At 39.7% G+C, this 19932-nt stretch overlaps 2 protein-coding genes and 1 long non-coding RNA gene across 4 annotated transcripts; all 3 read left to right on the plus strand.

Moving 5' to 3' along the window:
- The first annotated feature begins 3543 nt into the window (after nucleotides 1-3543).
- On the plus strand, nucleotides 3544-3939 carry LOC145821885 (uncharacterized). The gene has a single exon (XM_082918460.1). It carries the CDS (start codon nucleotides 3544-3546, stop codon nucleotides 3937-3939), a length of 396 nt encoding a protein of 131 aa, XP_082774586.1.
- A 7425-nt stretch (nucleotides 3940-11364) lies between these two features.
- Nucleotides 11365-19598, plus strand: LOC114286200 (histone-lysine N-methyltransferase). 2 transcript variants are annotated; one of them, XM_028229296.2, is made up of 4 exons: nucleotides 11365-11638; nucleotides 18409-18477; nucleotides 19085-19262; nucleotides 19305-19598. In XM_028229296.2, the coding sequence occupies exons 1-4, from the start codon at nucleotides 11435-11437 to the stop codon at nucleotides 19316-19318; spliced, it is 465 nt and encodes a 154-aa protein (XP_028085097.2). In that variant the 5' UTR covers nucleotides 11365-11434; the 3' UTR covers nucleotides 19319-19598. The 2 variants fall into 2 exon arrangements, with proteins under 2 accessions (XP_028085097.2, XP_028085096.2); XM_028229295.2 differs by having other exon boundaries at nucleotides 11366-11638; nucleotides 19085-19598.
- On the plus strand, nucleotides 11759-14529 carry LOC145822814 (uncharacterized). The gene is made up of 2 exons (XR_014364540.1): nucleotides 11759-13457; nucleotides 14034-14529. It is a non-coding gene; the product is annotated as an uncharacterized LOC145822814 (long non-coding RNA).
- Nucleotides 19599-19932: the final 334 nt, after the last annotated feature.

Here is a 19932-nt window from a genome sequence, read left to right on the forward strand (position 1 = left end):
CATACTGTATGCTAATTGAAACATGCCCTAATCTAACCATCATAAGCGGATAAATAAAAGGGAGAAAGACGTGGGGTTGGAAGACATACATCACACACACGCACACTTATTACAGTTGTGCCCTCGCACAGAGGGTCCGAATAAATAATATACAGTCCCGAATAAATACAGCCCAAATAATTACAAAAATCCTAATTAATTACCAAATTAACTAAGAAAATAATAAACTGACATGCAAGCCAGAGACTGCCTTGACTCTTCTTCAGATGATGGATGATGCATGTCCGGGTCGCCTTTTGCATGGAAATCCACTGTGATGCCCCAATTAGCCTCTGTTTTGCAATATTTTTTGGAAAGTGCGCCAAGCTCCGAAAGACTGCTGATTCTTGATTTGCTGCAACAGAGAGTAAGAAAGGGGCATGGCAATGTATTTTTACAAATGTATGTATGCCTCGATCCTCGTGCCACCAATCACGCATCTCGATGCATGATGGCCGAGGAGTCGAATTATGCAACTTAATATAGAATGAATGCACATATAAACACAACAAGACCTAACTCCATCATGGATAATCCGGAGTGTCGGTGACTTGGAATTGAGACACGTTCCGTCACTCGGAGTACGAAACGTACCTCGTTTCGTGTGCTCGGGCTAACTCCTATCCCAAGCACAATGCAATATGCATGATATGCATGAATGCAACTAATATACAACCTAACATGTAACATGCTATGAAATGGCATACACGATGCACGAGATAACATGACATACACAATGCGCTAACATACAACCTAGCATACGCAATGCTATGAAATGAAATGGCATACACAATGCAATATGGGCTTACACCAACATGAGTGGACCTTAGCCACACTCACATAAGATGCCATGAGATGAAAATGAGACAACTCGGAATGCGTGCACACATGCACGCAAACCGAGGACCGAACCTAAGGCACCAAATGCCACTTTAACAAGACATGGCAAGGCATGAAACATGGTATGCAAACGTGCAAATTTCAGTGCTAAAATATGACCCAAAACAGCCCCGAATCATGGAAGCATGGCACCTGATGCATGGAATGGGACCCGAAATGCAAAACTAGGCATGCGCAATGGCCTATAGCTATACAAAACATGCACTATTTGATCATGAAATGTGAAGACAGATTCAAGACAGCCCCAAAACAAGCATGTTTACATTTTTAAGCAAGTCCAAACAATGAACACAAATGGGGCTAAGCTAGCATGCGAAAATGGCCCTAAATGTGAGATAAAGAAGCAAGTCACAACTTCTGTCCCCAAACAAGAGAGGGCTCTTCAAAAATTTTGAAGAGGGACCCAAAACATGGCATTTTACAGTTTACGATCAAACCCAAAACAGTGCACAAGCATGCTCAAAATACTATGCAAAACAAGGCCAAAAAGAGAGCTATAACACAAAGTACAAAAAGTATGCCTCAAATAGTAAAAGACCCTTAATGAAACATGCAGAGGGGGTCAAAATAAGGTCATTTATAGTTTGGACCAAAGTCCAGAAACACAAATACAAGGGGCTAACAAATCATGCAAAAATGAGGCCAAAAGAGGGATATAAAGGCAAGTGGAAAAAATAAGCCACAAACAGTGATGAGCCCTTCAACAATGTTGAAGAAGGGCTCAAAATAAGCTTCTTTACAGTTTGGACTAGAGCTCAAAAAAGTTTACATATAGGCCTAAAATAATATGCAAGAAAATAGCATACAAAGGAGGTAATGAAGCAAGTGCAAAAAGGGAGCCTCAAACAGTGAGAGGCCCTTAAACAAACATGAAATAGAGCTCAAAAAAATGATATTTTCAGTTAGGGTCGGAGCCCCAACATGCAAGCACAAAGAGCTAAGATGTGAACCAAGAAAATGGTCAAAAAGGGGAGAAGAGGACTTACCCTTGAAGACTAATCTTTGACAGCGTTTTGGACCAAGAAATGCTGCCTCCTAAGCTCTGAGAAGACCCTCCAAGCTGCTGGAATGGAGTGGTGATGTGGTGCTAGGTGATGGTGAGGAAATGGTGTAAGAATCAAAAGGGTTTTTTAAGGCTTAGAGTAGAGAGAGAGAGAGAGATTTAATGTAAGAGCTCCAAACCAAAATTTTCTAACATCTAAAAAACAACTGGGGGGTCTGTTATATAGACACAAGAGGGTGGAAAAGAGGGGGAAAAATGGGGGGGAAATGAAATTCAAATTTCCCCCCAAAATTGGCCTAAAAGGGAGATAAAGGGGCAAGTGATAGTATGAGATCTCAAACCGAAAAGATCCCTTCAACAAAGTTGAAGAGAGGCTCAAAATAAGACACTTTGTAGTTTATGACAAGCCACGAAAATAAATACAAGTAGGCCTAAACTATCATGCAAGAAAAGGCCTAAAAGAGGGGTAAAGAAGCAAGTGGCAGTAGGAGATCTCAAACAGAAAAAGTCCCTAATCAAACATGAAAAGGACCTCAAAATATGACTAAATCAAGTTCAGGTCGGAGCCCAAAAATGCAGAATGAAGGTTCGGGAGCCAAAATACGCAGTTCGGAGCCCCGAAAGTGGGCTGTTAGGCACCGGAAGTGGTGTCCGACCACGAAGTTGGTCTCTCGGACCGCAGTGTCCCTCAAAAGGGAGTAAATAAGATGCATGCCAAAAATTGGAGCAAACGGAGGTGGTTAAGCGGTCTCGAACCGAGGCACACGGCCAACGGCTCCGAAAAACCGGAAACCGGACTCCAAACGGGCAAAACTGCCTACGACCACGAAACGTAGCCTACGGCCACTGAGAGATGATCTACGAGACCTCTCCCTCCCTTCGTGAAGGGGAAACAGAGAAAACAGAGCCTGGTTCGCAAACCGAGGCAAAGCACAAAAGAGTCCGGAAGTTCGAAGGTAAGGCTCGCAGCCGAGACTCTGAAACTTCTGAATGAGCACAATATGCAATATCACCGAGCGCTCAACTGATGACGTCTGAGTCTCAAGGTCGGTCAAAAATGGGGTGTCTACATCGCTGGTGTGAAAAATGTATCAGATCCATCAGCCAGCAAGAGAACTGCTCCCCTTACCAGTCCTTGGCCGTTCGCACTCTGGGGATTGGACATAGTGGGGCCACTCCCAGCGGCCCCGGGCAATCGGAAGTTCTTCATCGCCGCCACTGACTACTTCACAAAGTGGGTTGAGGCCGAGCCATTGGCGACCATAAAGGAAAAGGATGTAAAGAAGTTTGTATGGCGAAATGTCATCACCCGTTTCGGTATACCTAAGGCCCTCATCTCGGATAACGGCACTCAATTTGATGGAAAACTCTTTCACGGATTTTGTGAAGAGTTGAAGATCGAGTTTTACAATTCAACGCCGGCCTATCCTCAGTCAAATGGTCAAGTCGAAGCCTCAAACAAGACCATCCTGGACGGGCTGAAGAAGCGGCTTGAGAAGGCCAAGGGCTAGTGGGCAGAAGAACTCCCTAATGTGCTCTGGGCATACCGCACTACGCCAAGGCGGTCAATCGGGGAAATACCATTTGCTTTGGCCTATGGCATGGAGGCCGTCATCCCGTTGGAAATGGGCATGCCAACCATCCGCTCTGAAAATTTCCAGCCAAATCTGAATAATGAAACGGTGGCATTGGAGCTGGACCTTGCTGAAGAAAGGAGGGAGCGAGCATTGATCCACATAGCGGCTTATCAACAAGAACTCTCCAAAAAGTACAACAAGGCTGTGCACCCCAGGCTATTCAAGATTGGGGACTGGGTATTAAGAAAGGTGCTTGGCAACACGGTGGCCCCGGGTGAAGGAAAGCTCGGTGCAAATTGGGAAAGACCATACAAGGTGATTGGTCTCACCGGCAAAGGGGCATACCATTTGGAAGATTCGGATGGCAAGGCTGTCCCCCGACCTTGGAACACAGCCAATCTTAAGGTCTTTTACTTTTAAGATGTAATCGCTTTTGTTGTTTAGATTTATGTAACTTTGAGCCTCTTTGCATTTTGATGTAAGAGATGTAGCACGATATTATGTAATGAAAATTAGCACTCTCGTTGTCCGGTATTACATCTCTGTACAATGACATCGTAAGGATACAAGACAATTATGGCTGCCAGGGGCAAGGAGACCGACCTGAATGGGACCGGACTGATCTCCTCTCGCTGGAATGGAAACAGGTCGCACAAACAGTTGTGCTTTGTCCAAAGAAATGATTGACGAATGAACCAATTCACATATGGGCCGAGCTGGGATTTGCTCGGCCAACGGGAATGTTGGCGACATGACCAACCTAAATGAAACATTGGTGTTTTGCCCAATGTAGCGGCCGGGCTAAATTTGCTCGGCCAGATTTAGCATGTTGGTGTTTTGTCCAACTAATGAGAAGCCGAGCTGACATTGCTTGGCAGAAGTGAAATGTTGGCGATCTACCTAACTGAAAGGGCGAGCTGGTTTTTACTCGGTCACATTGAAGTACTGGAATTTTATGAAGTTTGCAAACCCGAAAAGGCCGAGCTGATTTTGCTCGGCCCCATACTTGAGCCCTCAATTTAGAGCCGAGCAGATTTTGCTCGGCAAATTAAAAGGTGCATTTGAGATTCCAAAGGAGCCGAGCTGCTAGTTGAAGTTTGAACACGTTTATGGAAATTTTGCACGTCGAAGCCAAAAAGCAATAGAAGTTAAACGGGCAAAAAGTTCAAATTTCATTGATTGAGGAAATTACGTTACAATTGTGGGGCCCTAGCCCGGTTACATTAAACAAAGAAAGAAAAGAGACGAAAATAAAGCAGGAAATAGGAGGAGGCATTTCAGTCCAATTCCAGATCAACCGTCTGCTCGGCGACCTCCAGAGTCTGCTCGGCCACCTCCGGACTGTGCTCGGGCAGGCCTTCTTCCAACTCATCATCCGCGTCCTCCACCACGACAACCTCCCGATCGGCTACTTGATCTTTAGCATCGTGAGACGCTTCAGGAGAAGTTTGCTCGGTTTGTTACGCGATGGCGGCTTCTTCCGCGGCTTCCTTTTTGGCCTCCTCCATGAGCCTCTTCTGCGCAGCGCTCGCATAGGCCTGCATATAGTGCGGTATGAAGGCCGCAGACGGATGTAAGAACATGTCAGCATCCTGACCGAGGCTAACTTTCTCCATGGCAGCTTTCCAACCGCACTGGAAAAAGATGTCCTTGGTCGCCTGCACCTGCCGTTCATACGTTCTTTCGCCTTGAGCATAGCCCTTGTCTTCGGCGTCGTTAACTGCCTTATCTTTCTCCTCTTTATGGGTATCGCGCAGCTTCCTCAGCTCGGCGAGATACCGGGCTTTGGTCGACTTCACGGCCCGCTGTTTGTCTGCTTCAGCTCGGTCGACCTTTTGGCTCAGGTTATCCCGTTCGGCCTCAACTGCTTCCTGCGCGGCCTTAAGCTTCGCTATCTCGGCCTTTTGGGCCTTGTTCTCAGCTATTGCATCCCGCAGGCTCTGCCGCACTTTGATCATTGGGTTGTGGGCCAAATAGTTCTTTTGCGCGGCCTGAAAATAAGTGAGAGATCGTGAGTATTCGAGAAACCGAGCAAAAACCGAGCAAACAGTTTGACGCAAAGAATGGAGAACTTACCAGCACTATGGATTTTGCCGCCGAGCAGAGGACCTTGAGGTCGGAAAGCTCGTCGTGTTTTTTCATATCAGCGGGCAAGATCAACCCCTTGGTCAAATTGAAACCAAGAGAGTAGTCCTTGTCCGCGTAGACAGAGTCTTCAGCAGAAACTGCTCGGCCCTGGTATTTGTACTCGGGCGCCCAGACCGGGGGGGTGGCTGGGCCCTTGGATTTGCCGGTCTGTGGTTGCTTGGTCTGGTCCCCGAGCTCGGTGGAGACGCGATCGGTAGAGTCTTCATCTGCCAGACGCGGCCCGGTTTGCTCCTTCCTCGGCCGCTTCTTGGACCGACTAGCCGGTTGCTCGCTGGCAAGTGCCAGTACTGCCCCTTCTTGTTGCCCGGCGAGTGTGGAGGATGTCCCCTCGGTTGCCTCTGGTTTTTGGGACTCGCCTTCTTCCCCGGTGATCATGGACTTGATGGCCCTGACTTGTGCCATTTCTTGCTCGACGGTGAGTGGAACAAGCCTGATCGGTAGTAGGTTTGGATCTGGTTCTGGGGTTGGCGCACACAGAAAGTCGGTAACCCGGCTCTTGCGCGGTGCGGTGTAGTGGTAGGTTTGTTCGAAGCCGAGCAGTTTCAAAGCCTCCCTCTCTTCGGCAAGATGGCACAGCAGGGCTCTGATGGCCTCTTGGTTGGCCTGGTAGTAGTCTGCTGCTAGGTACTTATCTGCAAAAAGAAGACAAGTGTTAGATCGGCATGGAAAGTAATTGATGCATAAAGAAAATAGCGCGGTCAGCCGAGCGACTCACCGGCACTGCCAAAATCCTTTCTAATATACCATCCCGATATGGGTGCCTCAGTGTCCTCATAGCGACCGGACACCCACCAGAAGTCGTCGTCGTTGGTCTCCTTGTCCGGGTTGCCCTCTATTAGCTTTGCTCGGCCCTTCTTGACTTTGAGGTACCAGCAAAGCCCACTCTTATTTCTACTTAGACTATATTGATGGAAATTTTCGGCCAGAATGAGATTGAGACCGAGCCTCCGGTTCAGCTCGCGCGACCCCGTTTATTATTTTGTAAGTGTTATTTGAAACTTGGGTCGGGCAAAGCCTTGTCTACCTCAAAAATTCGCAGATCAAGGGTTGAACCGGGAAGTGGAGCCCTCCCTCTACTATTGATACGACGGTGAAGGGGCACCGGTCTAGATCCCCCCAAGGGGTGTCTCCCTTTTTGGCGAGCTCTAAGACGACGTCATCTGGGATGTTATACTCCCTACGAAACTCGGTCATCGCACCGGGCGAGCTCACCATGAATCGGTATTTGCCCATCTATCTCGGTTTTATTTGGTGAACTAACTTGTATCTCGGACAAAAATGTTTGGTGTATTTGCTCGGTCTTTGAGCTCCACCAGTGATGGTTCTTGACTGAACTGATCGGTCCTAGTTTGTTCTGCATTGTTAAAAAATGAGGCCAAGGGTTAGCGCGACATAAATTCCACGGCTCCTATTGGAAATAGCTCAGTGAAGCATTTTTGGTGTTTTACCGGCCTGACCCCTATCTCGGCTAGACTACTTGGTCGATTTCATAGCTCGGTTCATTCCTATTTGTAGTTCTAATGGGGCATTCAGCTCGGTTACTCTTTGAAGTGGAGACCTCAAGTTACAGCTCGGTGCGTTCCTATTTACCAATCTAATTAGAGTATTCAGCTCGGTTGCGACCTTAGTAAGAAGCCACAAACCAGTTTTTGATCGGCTATAGCCCTACCTACTGATCTAAATGAGCGTTTAGCTCGGTTCTACCCAGATTCAAACTGTTCATCGCAGAAATGGAGCGAACTCGTTTGAACCAAGGAGGAACGACGGCTCGGAGGCCCCTTCCATTCTCAAAGTTCCCATTTGCCCTAGGGTGCAGGTTCTAAGCAAAAAAAGGGGGCACTAGTGGTCACAAACAAAAAAAAAAAAAACGCGAAGCACAGTGGCACGGAAATGAAGAACAAGTATAAATTTTTTTTTGAAAAATAGAAACAGATAATGCAAGGGAGGGTAGTGTAACTTACCAGGGGGGGCAGATGCGAGGGTGAACGCAACCTCGAGAGCTCGATTGCAGCCTTCGAAAGGAACTGAAATGGAGGATGTAGCACAGAGACAGTAATGGCGGTGATCTCGGAGGTTCGAAGGTTTCGGAGGTTCAGGGTCTGTTTGGAGGAGAGAATGGACAATGATGGGTTCGAATGACTCTTGGGCTGTACATAAAGAGGGGGGAAAAACCCAAACGGCGCAGCCATTTGAATTCTGCGCGTGCAGAACAGCTGGCTGCACGACCCAATGGCGTGAAGCCACGTGGCACTGGGAATGCGGCTGTCAGTACGGCTGTACGACCTTTGATGAGACTGCCAAGGAAATGGCCGACCAAATGGAACAACTTGGCGACAGGTATGCCCTCAATCGCGCTCGGCTTGGTAATGGCGCAACTCATCCGTTAGCTCAGTCACGATGGTAACCCCAATCACGACTAGGTTGGATGGGGCTAAGGGGCAATTGAGAGGGGAGATTTGCGCGTTAGTACAGCCGAGCTATGATAACGCCGATCATGACGAACCACACGGCGCTGAGCAGACTCCTTTCTTGCACGGCCCAGCGGCCTAACTTACACGGCCGGAGAGGTCGACCGACCAGACACGAACCAATGCCTGGCCGAGCTATGACGCGGCCGAGCGCACAGCGGTGTCTGATGACCAAGCTAAGAGAAGTCCGGACTAGACTTGAGATGCGATTAGCGCCGGCATGCGCCTAACAGATCGGCCGAGATGGACGGGCTTCATGTGATCAAGAATGAAGAACGGTGGAAGTCCAGCGTGCTTCATGGCCGGTCAGTCAGGTGGGACCGATCATAAATAGCCTGGTCATAAGCATAACACTTTGGCTCCTTTGCCAAGTGGCGGGTCGACGTTTATTAGCTCGGTTGTGTGCTTGTGGAGAATTGCCTCCACAAGGAACCGGCCGGTCGTGGTATTCCGGTTAAGTGTGCCACCTGGGCCAATGACGTGAGGGAGAGGACATCTACTTCACGCACGCACCAATACCGTTTGGTAGTTCTGCATGTGCTGGTTGGAGGACAAAATCTTTACACGCGCAAGGTGGTGAGAGGCAAGCACTGCCACCTATCCAGGGAAGGACAACAGAGGTGGTGCGCGCACGATCTTGGGGCTGCATGGCCAGCCTAGAAATAATGGAGGAAGGCGAACGTTAGAGGTATGCAACTTCTTCCCCAAAGAGAATACTCTCTCTCTAACAGTCTTCTTCTTCCTCAAGTGGACTGACTTGATCGTCGGAGGGTCTATCCGGCACACCACCGCCGGGCAGCTCACCGTTTCTGTGTTGCCAGGTAGACGCCGTCAAGAGAAGCTTGGAGTACAAGGAGTACGGAAAGCAGAGGATATTTCGCTCCTGTACAGGTGGAAAAGTTGAGAATGGGATTTATTTGTTTTTTTGAACTAGAGAAAATGGGATATAGCGATACAACTTTTCTCTCAAGTCTTAAAAGAACTAAAGCGGAGTGGCAATAACGATAGTTTCTGGGGAATTCTATTTACACTTAAAAAAAAAAAAATGTTTAAGTGACCTTAATTTTTTAGCACAATTTATTAAATTATTTAGTATTATAATTTATTCTCACTATATTATTCTATTATTTTTTTCAAATTACCCTTTTGAAGTGCACTCAAATAAAATAAATTAAAAAATTCTTTTGAATTTTTTTTTCTTTTGCACATAACATACAAGAAATATGAAGAAGGAACTGACACCGACGAAAGAGGCACGGGATAAGGAGAACGGTGAATGAGAGAGGAGATGGTGAACTTCGTGTTCAGATTTCCAAAACTGAAATAACCAAACAAAGTGAATTTATTCTGTTCTGAAAGTCTGAACAATAATGATGAAAAACAAGTTGAATATTTGCTTTTATGTGAAAACAAAATACAAACATCAATAATTATACTTTGATGTTTATGTGAATACTTACATCTTCTTTGATGGGTTGCTTCAAAGAATTATTTTGATTATTACTCTTATTTATTGTTTGATTTTATTCAAACTTTATTCTATTTGCAAGTAACAATATAATAAAAAATAATAATATTAATGATAATGGTGAGTTTTAATGGGGTGAATTGGAGTATTGGAAGAATGAAGAAGAAGAAAAGAAAATAATTGAAACTTGGGGAGGAAATAGGAAAAATATGTATAATTGATTAGGGTGTATCATGATATTTTTTTATTTTATTTTAAGATTTAATATGTATTGCCTTTATTAATAAATTCACATTAAAATATAATATAATTTAAAATTTTAAAATTTAAATCAGGTTTACTAAGATAATTTTTGGGTTTAAATAAAATGGCCCACTCTAATGCTGTGGTCCGCTCAATCAAGCCTTAGAATTTATAATTGATTGGGCTTGACAGAACTGTTAGGCCTATTTATTATATGAATTGGGCTTTTGAATTGTCCTCAAGTTCAACCCGCCCGGTCTAATTATTAATATAAATTTTAATAAATCTTTATATGCAATTTATTTAGTTTTATTTTATTTTTTTAAATTTAAGTTGAAAATACACCCACCAAGCTCTGGACTTAGGATATAATGAATTCAATTAATATAATGAATAAAAATGGAATGTTTATGGTAACTAAAGTAAAACGTTACTGATTTTTTTATTTTATAAGATATATATATTGATGTTGTTGATTTTTATTTTATAAGAGTGTGTGGATTGGAATACAAATTTATGGTTAAATTTGAAATGGATTTTTGAGTCTGAAATTGGGTAGGGATAGGAATTAAAAATAAATAAATTATAATTATGCTCTGTGATGTTTGTTTAAAATATAAATTATTTTTTATATTGCTAAAAATTATAAATTTTCTTGTTAAAATTTTTTATTTAACAAAATTAATAATGAGATTTCTAACTATTTATCATTAAAAATTATCAATTGGCTTGATTTATTAATACAAATTATTACAATAACAAATGACTTTTCTTTTATTAATAAATTATCAAATTAATTAATAATTTTTAATGATATTAAAAATTTATGTCAATAATAATTTTATTATTATATAGAAAAACAGTTAGAATTTTATTTTTTTAATTAATTCTCTTAAAAAAAATTCTAATAAAGGAATATTTACAATTTTTTAAATCACAAAAGATAATCTATATTTTAAAAGAATATTTATAATTTTTCAAACCAAAAAGACAATCTGTATTTTAAATAAATCTGCATTTGTAATTTAGCACAAAAAAGGGTAAATTACAAATATACCCTCTGAGTTTGATTAAAACACGAATCACCCATGTAGTTTTGAAAATTACATTCAATTACTTGAGATTTCTAATTTCATAACAAATCGTTCATTTTATTAATAAATTATCAAGTTAATTAACTGTTTTTAATGATGTTAAAAATATATTTCAATTAAAGACACTTTGGGAAGAGGCTAAAAAAACTAAAATTTTGGCTTCTTAGCTTTTTTTAGTCAAAGAAGTCAATTTTTTGTCAAAAAAGTCATTGAAAAAGTTAAAAAGTCAATTGTTTACTAATTTTTTAAAATACTATTTAATAATTTCAGATAATTTTATTATTGTATAGTAGAGCAATTATGAATTTTATTTTTTTAATTAATTTTGTTAAAAAAAAAAATTTTAATAGGAGAATATTTATAATTTTTTAAATTATATTAGACAATTTGTATTTTAAACAAATTTATAATTAAAAAACAAAAAGGGTTTCTTACCCTCAGAGAGAAAGAGGGAAAGAAAGAAGACGATTTTTACAGGAGAGGGAGAGAGAGAGATGAAGGGAATCGGAGGGCCGCTACTGTGCATCGGCGATCTGCTGAGTGATGTCGGAGAAGGCGATTCTGAGGACCACCACAACCACATCAAGGTCGACTCCCCGCTCTCTCCTTCATCCTCATCATCATCAACAGCCCCTTCCTCCTCTCTTCCCAATTCAAATCTCAATCTTCAACCTTCTCATCTCTCCAATATCTTCCAGGTCCCACTTCCTCTCTATTATATCTATGTTTTTATCACTTTGATTCAAGTATTTGTGTCATCTTCTGTTACTTTACTTTTCATGATTATGATACAGTTTATCATTCCTTGTTGATTTGTTGTCTTTATGATTTGAATGTATCCTTCTACCTCTCAATTTTGTTATTTTAATCTTGTTATTTGGTCCATATGTCGGAATTTTAATTGTAACTAGTCTAAACCAATCACCAACATTACAAAAAAACAAAAACAAATTGCCACAGTTCTTTTGCTTTACATTAAAAAACTTATGACATTTCCATCTCGAAGAGCATAGCTGTAGTTTTCAAGTCCAGGGGTATTTGAAATTTAATAAAATCCCATGATTATGTTAAAAAAAAAAAAAAAAACACAATTCTTTTGCCTTACATGCATAGACTTATGACATTTGTATCTAGAAGCACAGCTATATATTCCAAGTTTAGGGGTATTTGAAATTTAATAAAATCCCATGTTTATGTAAAAGAAATGGCACAATTCTTTTTCTTTACATACAAAGACTTACCACATTTGCATCTACAAGCATTGCTATATAGGGGTATTTGGAATTTAATAATCCTTTAGTTACTGGTAAGAGATAGAAGAAATTTAATAATCCTTTTGTCAATGAAAGCTTGACACATGTTTACTTTGACTGCTGGAAATCAAAGTATTTGAATTAATTTGTTTCAATACTTGGGCAACTTGGAGATGATCAACGATCTTCTGGAAAATATAATGGTAAGAAATAGAGAGAATATAGAAAAAATCCAACTGAGCTCAGGATACATGGCTGACTTTGGTGACCTACGAACGGCTAACATTTCTAACTACATGTAAGATGTTTAGTAGATTAAGGGAAAGGGAGAGAGAGAATATGTTTGTCATAAACTCATCATGAAATGGAATAAAATGTTTTGGAAACCTATGAGAAAAGCATGCATTTTGGCAAGCCTTCTTGAACATAGTTGTTTGATTTCATAACCAGCCACCAGTGTTTTAAAAGGCTCTAGGCACACTGAGGTGATAAGGTCGCCTATTTCCTAAGCGTGACGCATGAGGCAAGGCGCGCGCCTCACCAAAGCGAGGTGCAAGTAGTAGAAGAAAAGCAAAATTTTAAAATAGGCAAACTTTTCAACATAACAAATATATATAGAATTCCAAAAATAATAAAGCAAGTTTCACCATTTTAAATAATTGATAAACATAACATTCAATCTTTTAAAAATTATAAATATAATATCCAAGAAAAGATATAAAGTATCACATTCACATTCACATCTACATCCACCAAAAACCTCAAGTTTTAAGATCATCCACATAAAGTTTAAAACAACTAAGGTTCTAGGTTGTAGTTCAAAAAAGAAATAAAAAGCACTTAATCAACAGTGGAGTAAAAAAATAGATAAAGCCCATGAAGCCCACACCTCACGCCTCAAAAAAAGGCTCACGCTTTAGCGCCTAAGCTGTGCCTTGTGTATTGCACCTCGCCTCAACCTGTTCGGTTCAAAGTGCAATGCTGCGCCTCATTGTGCATCGCGCTAAGGCACGCGCCTAAGCATGCCTTTTAAAACACAGTTAGCCACTAGCTCAAACATTGTCCTTGGATGTCCCTATTTGAAGGATAGAGACCACCACGGTTAGTTTTCAAAAAGTAAACACCCACTTCCCATCTCTAGGTTCCAAAAAATACCAAATTAGAGAGAGACATATATAACAAAAGAAATAGAAGGTTAGAAGATTGTTAAACTCAAACAAGAAAATGGAATGAGGCTTTAGGTTTCAAGGATGATTATGGTATGGTTGGCTTCTATGAAGCATGGGTACTTCGAAAAATATGCCGTACCCGTACCGGGTACTTACCGGCGTACCGTACCTCGTATGGTACTTCTGCATACGTACCGGGTACACGAAACACGTACCCAAGTTTTTTCTTCTTAATTTTTGACGTATCCAGACGTACCTAGTATATATCCAAGCCGTACCGTACCTCAGTTTAAACAATATTTTCCTTCTACTACAAAGATAAAACTCATTTCACCAGATTTCTTTTTTAGTTTTTGTTTTATGCTTAGCATGATTTTAAAATTAAACTATGGTTTGTAAGTTATTTAATATATTGACATTTAATTTTGATTTATACTTTTCCTTTTGGTATTAAATGTTAATTATAGGTTGGACCTTAACAAATTAAATCATTTAATTAATCTTTGCATTACTCTAAATTAAAAATAAATATTTTTTTACAAGTGTACCAAGCCGTACCCGTACCCGTACCCGTACCCGTACCCGTACCCTATTTTTTTTTGAATTTTACCGTATCGACGTACCCGTATCATACCAGTACCAGTACTCGTACCCTTACCTGTGCTTCATAGGTTGGCTTTCATCTTCTTCTAATGGTATGCTCAATTGGAGCTATTAGTTTATATTGGTTATTAGATAAATGCTTTTCTTGCGGATGGATAATTGATAATTGATCTAAGATTTGATTCTGCAAAGAGCAACACAATCAAATTTTTGCACCTTATTGTCTCTCTTTACCTGGCTAAAAGGTTGGAAAATTCTAGAGGAATGCTGGAGTCAATGGTTAATTTGGTTGATTGGCTAGTGTTTGCTCCTAATAAGTACGGACACGGATATAGATGTGGATACGGACACGGACACGGACACGGATATGGACACGGGACACGGCGATTTCAAAAAAATTGAGACACGGACACGGCGGGAACATAACAATAAAAGATGTTTTCATATATTTGGAGCTATTAGTTTATATTGGTTATTAGATAAATGTTTTTCTTGCGGATGGATAATTGATAATTGATCTAAGATTTGATTATGCAAAGAGCAGCACAATCAAGTTTTTGCACCTTATTGTCTCTCTTTACCTGGCTAAAAGGTTGGAAAATTATAGAGGAATGCTGGAGTCAATGTATAATTTGGTTGATTGGCTAGTGTTTGCTCCTAAGAAGCACGGACACAGATATAGATGTGGACACGGATACGGATATGGACACGGGACACGGCGATTTCAAAAAAAATAGAGACACGGACACAGTAGGAACACAACAATAAAAGATGTTTTCGTATATTTTTGTTTGTTATCTAGATTAATATTACATACACAAACAATCAACATTAACAAAAACTAACTCTAATTCTATTTTTTTGAACACTTGTAAATTAATACTTACAGTTTATATCTTTTTATGGATCATTTATTAAATATTTAAATTTAAGAAAAAAAACAATAAATATTCAATATTCATCAAAAGAACTAAATAAAATGGGAAAAAAGACAACTTAGCATGTCCCTAGTGTGTCCTCTAAAAATAAATTAATTAAATAATAGGACACACCATGGTGTGTCCTATACGTGTCCTTGGGGTGTCCATGTGTCCCCAAAGTAGGTCTGCAAATGAACCGAGCTGTTCATGAACAAGCTCGGCTCGGATTGTTAAGGGCTCGACTCGGCTTGGCTCGGTTTGTTTAGTAAATGAGCCAAGCTTGAGCTCGAGCTTGCATAAGCTCGGCTCGTGTATCTTTATTTAAATTATATAATAAATATATTATTTATATATTAAAAAATATATAAATATATAAATAATATTTTTTATTTCAATATTTTTATTTAAATAATATAAATAATATTAAAAAAAATTTATCGAACAAAGCTCGAGTTTTATTAATATTAACGAGTCAAGTCGAGCCGAGCTCAGCTCGAGCCCAATAAACGAGCTCGATAAGTAAACGAGTCAAGCTCGAGCTCAACAAAGCTCGGCTCGACTCAGTTCGTTTGTAGCCCTACCCCGAAGTGTCCGTGTGCCTGACACGAATATGACACTTGTTTTGAAGTGTCAGTGCTTCATAGGTTTGCTCCCTTCTTTAGGCCTCATCTTGGAGATCTAAAACTTGGAAAGTTCCATTAGACTTCGCTAGTGTAATGGTTGAGAGATTCATATTTGAGAAATATCATTTTTGAAAAGTAATAATAACTAGACAATGCAAATATTATGTATTACTTATAAAAAAAAATAAAAAAATAATATATGGTGAAGATAATGGTGGCTGGACCTCAATTGATGGACATAATAATATATTGTTTATGGGATTCGACTATGGAAAGATGTTAGAAATGGGTGGATTAGTTTCTAAAACACATACAGTTTCTAGTGGTGGAGGTGACGGTGTTTTTGTTTTGTTTTGTTTTTTTGTTTTTTTGTTTTTTGTTTTTGTGTTAATTATCATGTTGGCATGCCCATATTGTGTCCAATGTCCTGTGTCCATATTGTAATGAATTGATTGTCGCAACTAGTAACATGGAGACATACAGTTTCACTTAACAATAAAAAGAAAAGACAAATTTTCTTTTCCTTACTTTTGCCTTTAGTAGATGGAGGAGAGGGTGAAAGCTAATCTTTAGTCGAAATTTTTTTCCCTCTTTTTTCTTTTAGTAGATGGAGGAGAGGAGGAATGTGAATCTTGGACTAAACATACTTTAGGATTCACTTAGCCAAAGTCATTACCTTTACCGCAAGGAGGGGGATGCTAAAGGCAGCGCTAGTGACTGGAGTGAAGTCGTCATAACAAGATAGCTGTATTGGAATGTGCGGTTGGATCACCTCATTTTTAGGGAGAGCTTTTTTATATGTTACATGATAACTCTGGCACTATGAAGCGTGGACACGCAAAAATAGAAGCCGTGGTAGTGTCGGATATGGGGACACGCCGGGGACACGTCCCCTTAATATGATTTATTTTTTTGCAAGGGACACGGCGGAGACACGATGGGGACATGCGTGTCCAAATTTGGACACGCCATGGGACACGGTCGGCGAGAAGAGTAAACAAAGGAGAAAATAAGTACAAACTTGGTTGGCGACTTCAATTTGGACGACTTCCACCGTAAGCCTTGCTCTCTCTCTTGCTCTTTCATGACTTCGATCTCGAGCCAATCGACCTCCATCCAGTCCATTTCGACTAGCGATAGCCCTTCGACTTCGACTTCGACAATCTAATCCACTTCGACTGGCTATAGCCCCCTTCGACTTACACGATCCAGAGCCCTTCGACTTCTCAAAGCGCTCTCTCTCTCTCTCTCTCTCCCCCTCACGATTGCGATCGATTGCTTTCTCTCTCGCTTTTGTCCCCCTCTCCCTCTCTTTGTCGTCTTGTCTTTATCTTCTTGATTCATATATATATATATATATATAACTATTATTATATATTATATAATAGTTATTATATAACATATAATATACTTATAAGATAATATATAATACATATTATAAGATAATATATACTTATACATGTTAATAAAAAATAAATAAACACATGTATGTAAAATAAAATAAAAAAATTAATTGGAACACATTATTTAAAAAATATAATAAATAAATAAATAAAATAATTAATGTGTATTACAATAAAAATATTTATAAAAAAATTAAAAAATTTGTCATGTCCCCTGCCATGTCTGTGTTCGTGTCCGTGTCCCACTTTTTAGAAATTGTCATGTCTCGTGTACGTGTACGTGTACGTGTCCGTATTCGTATGTGTGTCCGTATCCATATCCGTGCTTCATAATTCTGGCATAATAAATTCAGGAAGTAAATAGATGATGATATCGTATAACATGAATAATTTAATTTTAAAACTAAATCTACCCTTTTATGTAGCAAAACTGTAAGATTTATATATGCCTACCTTACAATGATCTATTTACCGTGCATTTCATTTCCATAACATGGAGAAAAACAATCTGTATTACAGGTATTACTACTTATTAAAGCTGGGCATAGGGTTATCCGACCCGCAAAAATTGCCCAACCTAAACGTCCTGCACCTATTTGGGCTGTTTCGCATAATCGTTAGGGTCGGATGCGGGTTAAGATTTTCCTATTTTGCAAGTTGCAACCCGGCACCTGCCCTTAGCCATCCGCATCTGTATATATTGTTTAGCATATACTTTTTTTGCAAAGTGAATATGAGTCAATTGACTGATCTTAGCTTGTGCTTATGGTTTGTTTTCTTCTGGAAGTAAATTGGATAGATAGGTTGTAATTTATTTGGGATAAATTATTTAGAAAATAATGATTTCATGATGAGAAATATGTGATTTTATGGCCCAAAATAATATTTTAAAAATGGGAGGAAGAGCCCCAAAACAAATATTTAAAAAATGAGAAAAAACCTGCCCAAAAATAAAATTTTAAAGGACAAGCCCAATCCGCAAAGCGATCGCACAGCCGCGAACCCTATTTGCACAAACCGCTATCTGCACTGCGGGCGGTTGTGGGTTCAATTTTTCCCAAACCATAGACATGTGGGCCAGTCCAAACCGCAAACCGAACCGTAAAAAACCAATCCGCGAGCACCCCTACTGCTTATGTGTGGTTTCAGATGACTGCATTATTATGAATAATGGATACCTATTCCATTTGTAGATCTAAATTTTGAATCCATTAGATGCTATATTGGAGAATTCACGCACAACAGTGCAGCAGATTCTGTAAAGTTGTTTGTAATATTGTCAGTGGAGATCATTTTGCTGCTTAATGGTTCTTGTAGCAATGTTTACATTGCTACTTATTGTTCAGAAAAGAAGAGTTCCTACTCTCCATCCCTCTCCCTCTCTCTTCTCCTGTAGGATATCATGTTATGGATGCAGTTTTCTTTTGATCTTAATTTAAAACTATAATTATACTTTTGTTTAAGACAGAGCTTCTAACTCCTTGAATCTTGCTTTAGGAAAACTATGACCACCTGAATGAGGCACTTGCTGGTACGGACCACTCATGGACAGCTTTAACACTTAAGGTAATGGATGATCTGTTTTGGAGGATATCGATGGATGATTTCAGATTCTTTCACTTTTATGTGCTGGAGCCTGTTTGCTGCAGTTTATTCTAAACTGAAAGTTGACAATCTCTATAAGCAGAATCTAAATGAATTCGTCCCCTAGTTTCAGAATAATTTTTTTTTTTACCTTTCTTAAACTATTTTTACTGCATAAATTGTAAGCAAAAGGTATAACAAATGGTCTAGTACAACACCCCAAAATTTAAAAAAAAAAAAAAAAAAATCCATAAGCAACCTTTTTAAGTTGAAGCAAACAAAACTATATTCTGATACAGTATATCAGTCAATTCTAATTTGGTGTTTTATAAACAGGCTCTTGCTTATTTGCTTTAAATTTTTTTGAAAATCTTGGGATGCTCCTAAAGTTCTTTTGCAGACGATACTTTCTGACATTAGTGTTGAAGATAAATCTTCAATGATTCTTTCACGGACGCACTTAAATGAGTTTTTGTTTCTTAAATTCACAATCATCATTGTCTGATACTGTCTAGATCTTTGTGTCAGCATGTGGAAAGGTAATTCAATTATTTTGACCGTGGATTGCCCTCTTTGTTTTGGGTCTCAGTTGTGCACTGCTCTGGAAACTGCAAACAAGTTGGTGCAGTCAACCAACTCTCATGTTGGATTGCTGTCGGAGAAGGTTGAGGAGCTTGAGAGTGTCATTAAGAGAGGAGATTCTGCCATAGCAGCGGCGAAAACCATCCACAACTCACTAAACCGAAGAGAAGGATCGTTTAGCAGTCAGAAACTTTAACTACCAGGTTCGTGATCACGTACCAAGCCAGAAAAGGAGGATTGAAACAATTTTCTTGTGCACATATGTGGAGCAGAATGTTAGCCCATTCTTCCTGTTGAGGAAGAGTTTGGCAGCAATCTGGAAAAAGAGAAATGTGATCTATTAGAGGTGTGTTCTTTCTCGTTGGTTGCTTTCAACTTTTTTTTTTTGTGGTGAATTTGCAGTGGTTGAAGTGAGCTAAATATTAAATTAGGTAATACTAGAATCGAGATGTGAAGTTTCGTTTGTTACAGACAAAAGTTTTAGATTGTTACCAACAAAGTGAGCTAAATTAGGTTTTAAATTGTTCTGCTGCAACGTTTGTTTGACTCGAGTCCATATCCTCTTCTGTACTGATTAAGGCAAAACAAAGAACATACTTCTTTTTTACACTTGAAGCATTATTTAAAACCAGTGCTTTCACAAATGATGGAGCTTAACTTTCCTAATTAATGTATACATTGTGATAATAATAATAATAATAAAAACTATCTTCATTAATCACACTCACTGTACTAGAATAAAACAGTTTTGAGATTGGGCTGGATTCTATAGGAAAGTGCAAGCCACATGGGAGGAGAATGTAGGTCGCTTTGAAATAAATTTCGAACACGATTGTAGTAAGATGATTTTGGTTA

The sequence above is a fragment of the Camellia sinensis genome, chromosome 3 (genome assembly GCF_055761805.1).
Source record: "Camellia sinensis isolate YWXY chromosome 3, ASM5576180v1, whole genome shotgun sequence".
NCBI lineage: Eukaryota > Viridiplantae > Streptophyta > Magnoliopsida > Ericales > Theaceae > Camellia > Camellia sinensis.

Bases quoted from the DNA above. Each gene is read 5' to 3' on its own strand.
- LOC114286200 (XM_028229296.2), top strand. From the start codon at position 11,435: ATGAAGGGAATCGGAGGGCCGCTACTGTGCATCGGCGATCTGCTGAGT. The intron at 11,639-18,408 runs GTCCCACTTCCT...ATCTTGCTTTAG, and splicing joins ATCTCTCCAATATCTTCCAG to GAAAACTATGACCACCTGAA. The intron at 18,478-19,084 runs GTAATGGATGAT...TTTGGGTCTCAG, and splicing joins GGACAGCTTTAACACTTAAG to TTGTGCACTGCTCTGGAAAC.
- LOC145821885 (XM_082918460.1), top strand. From the start codon at position 3,544: ATGGAGGCCGTCATCCCGTTGGAAATGGGCATGCCAACCATCCGCTCT.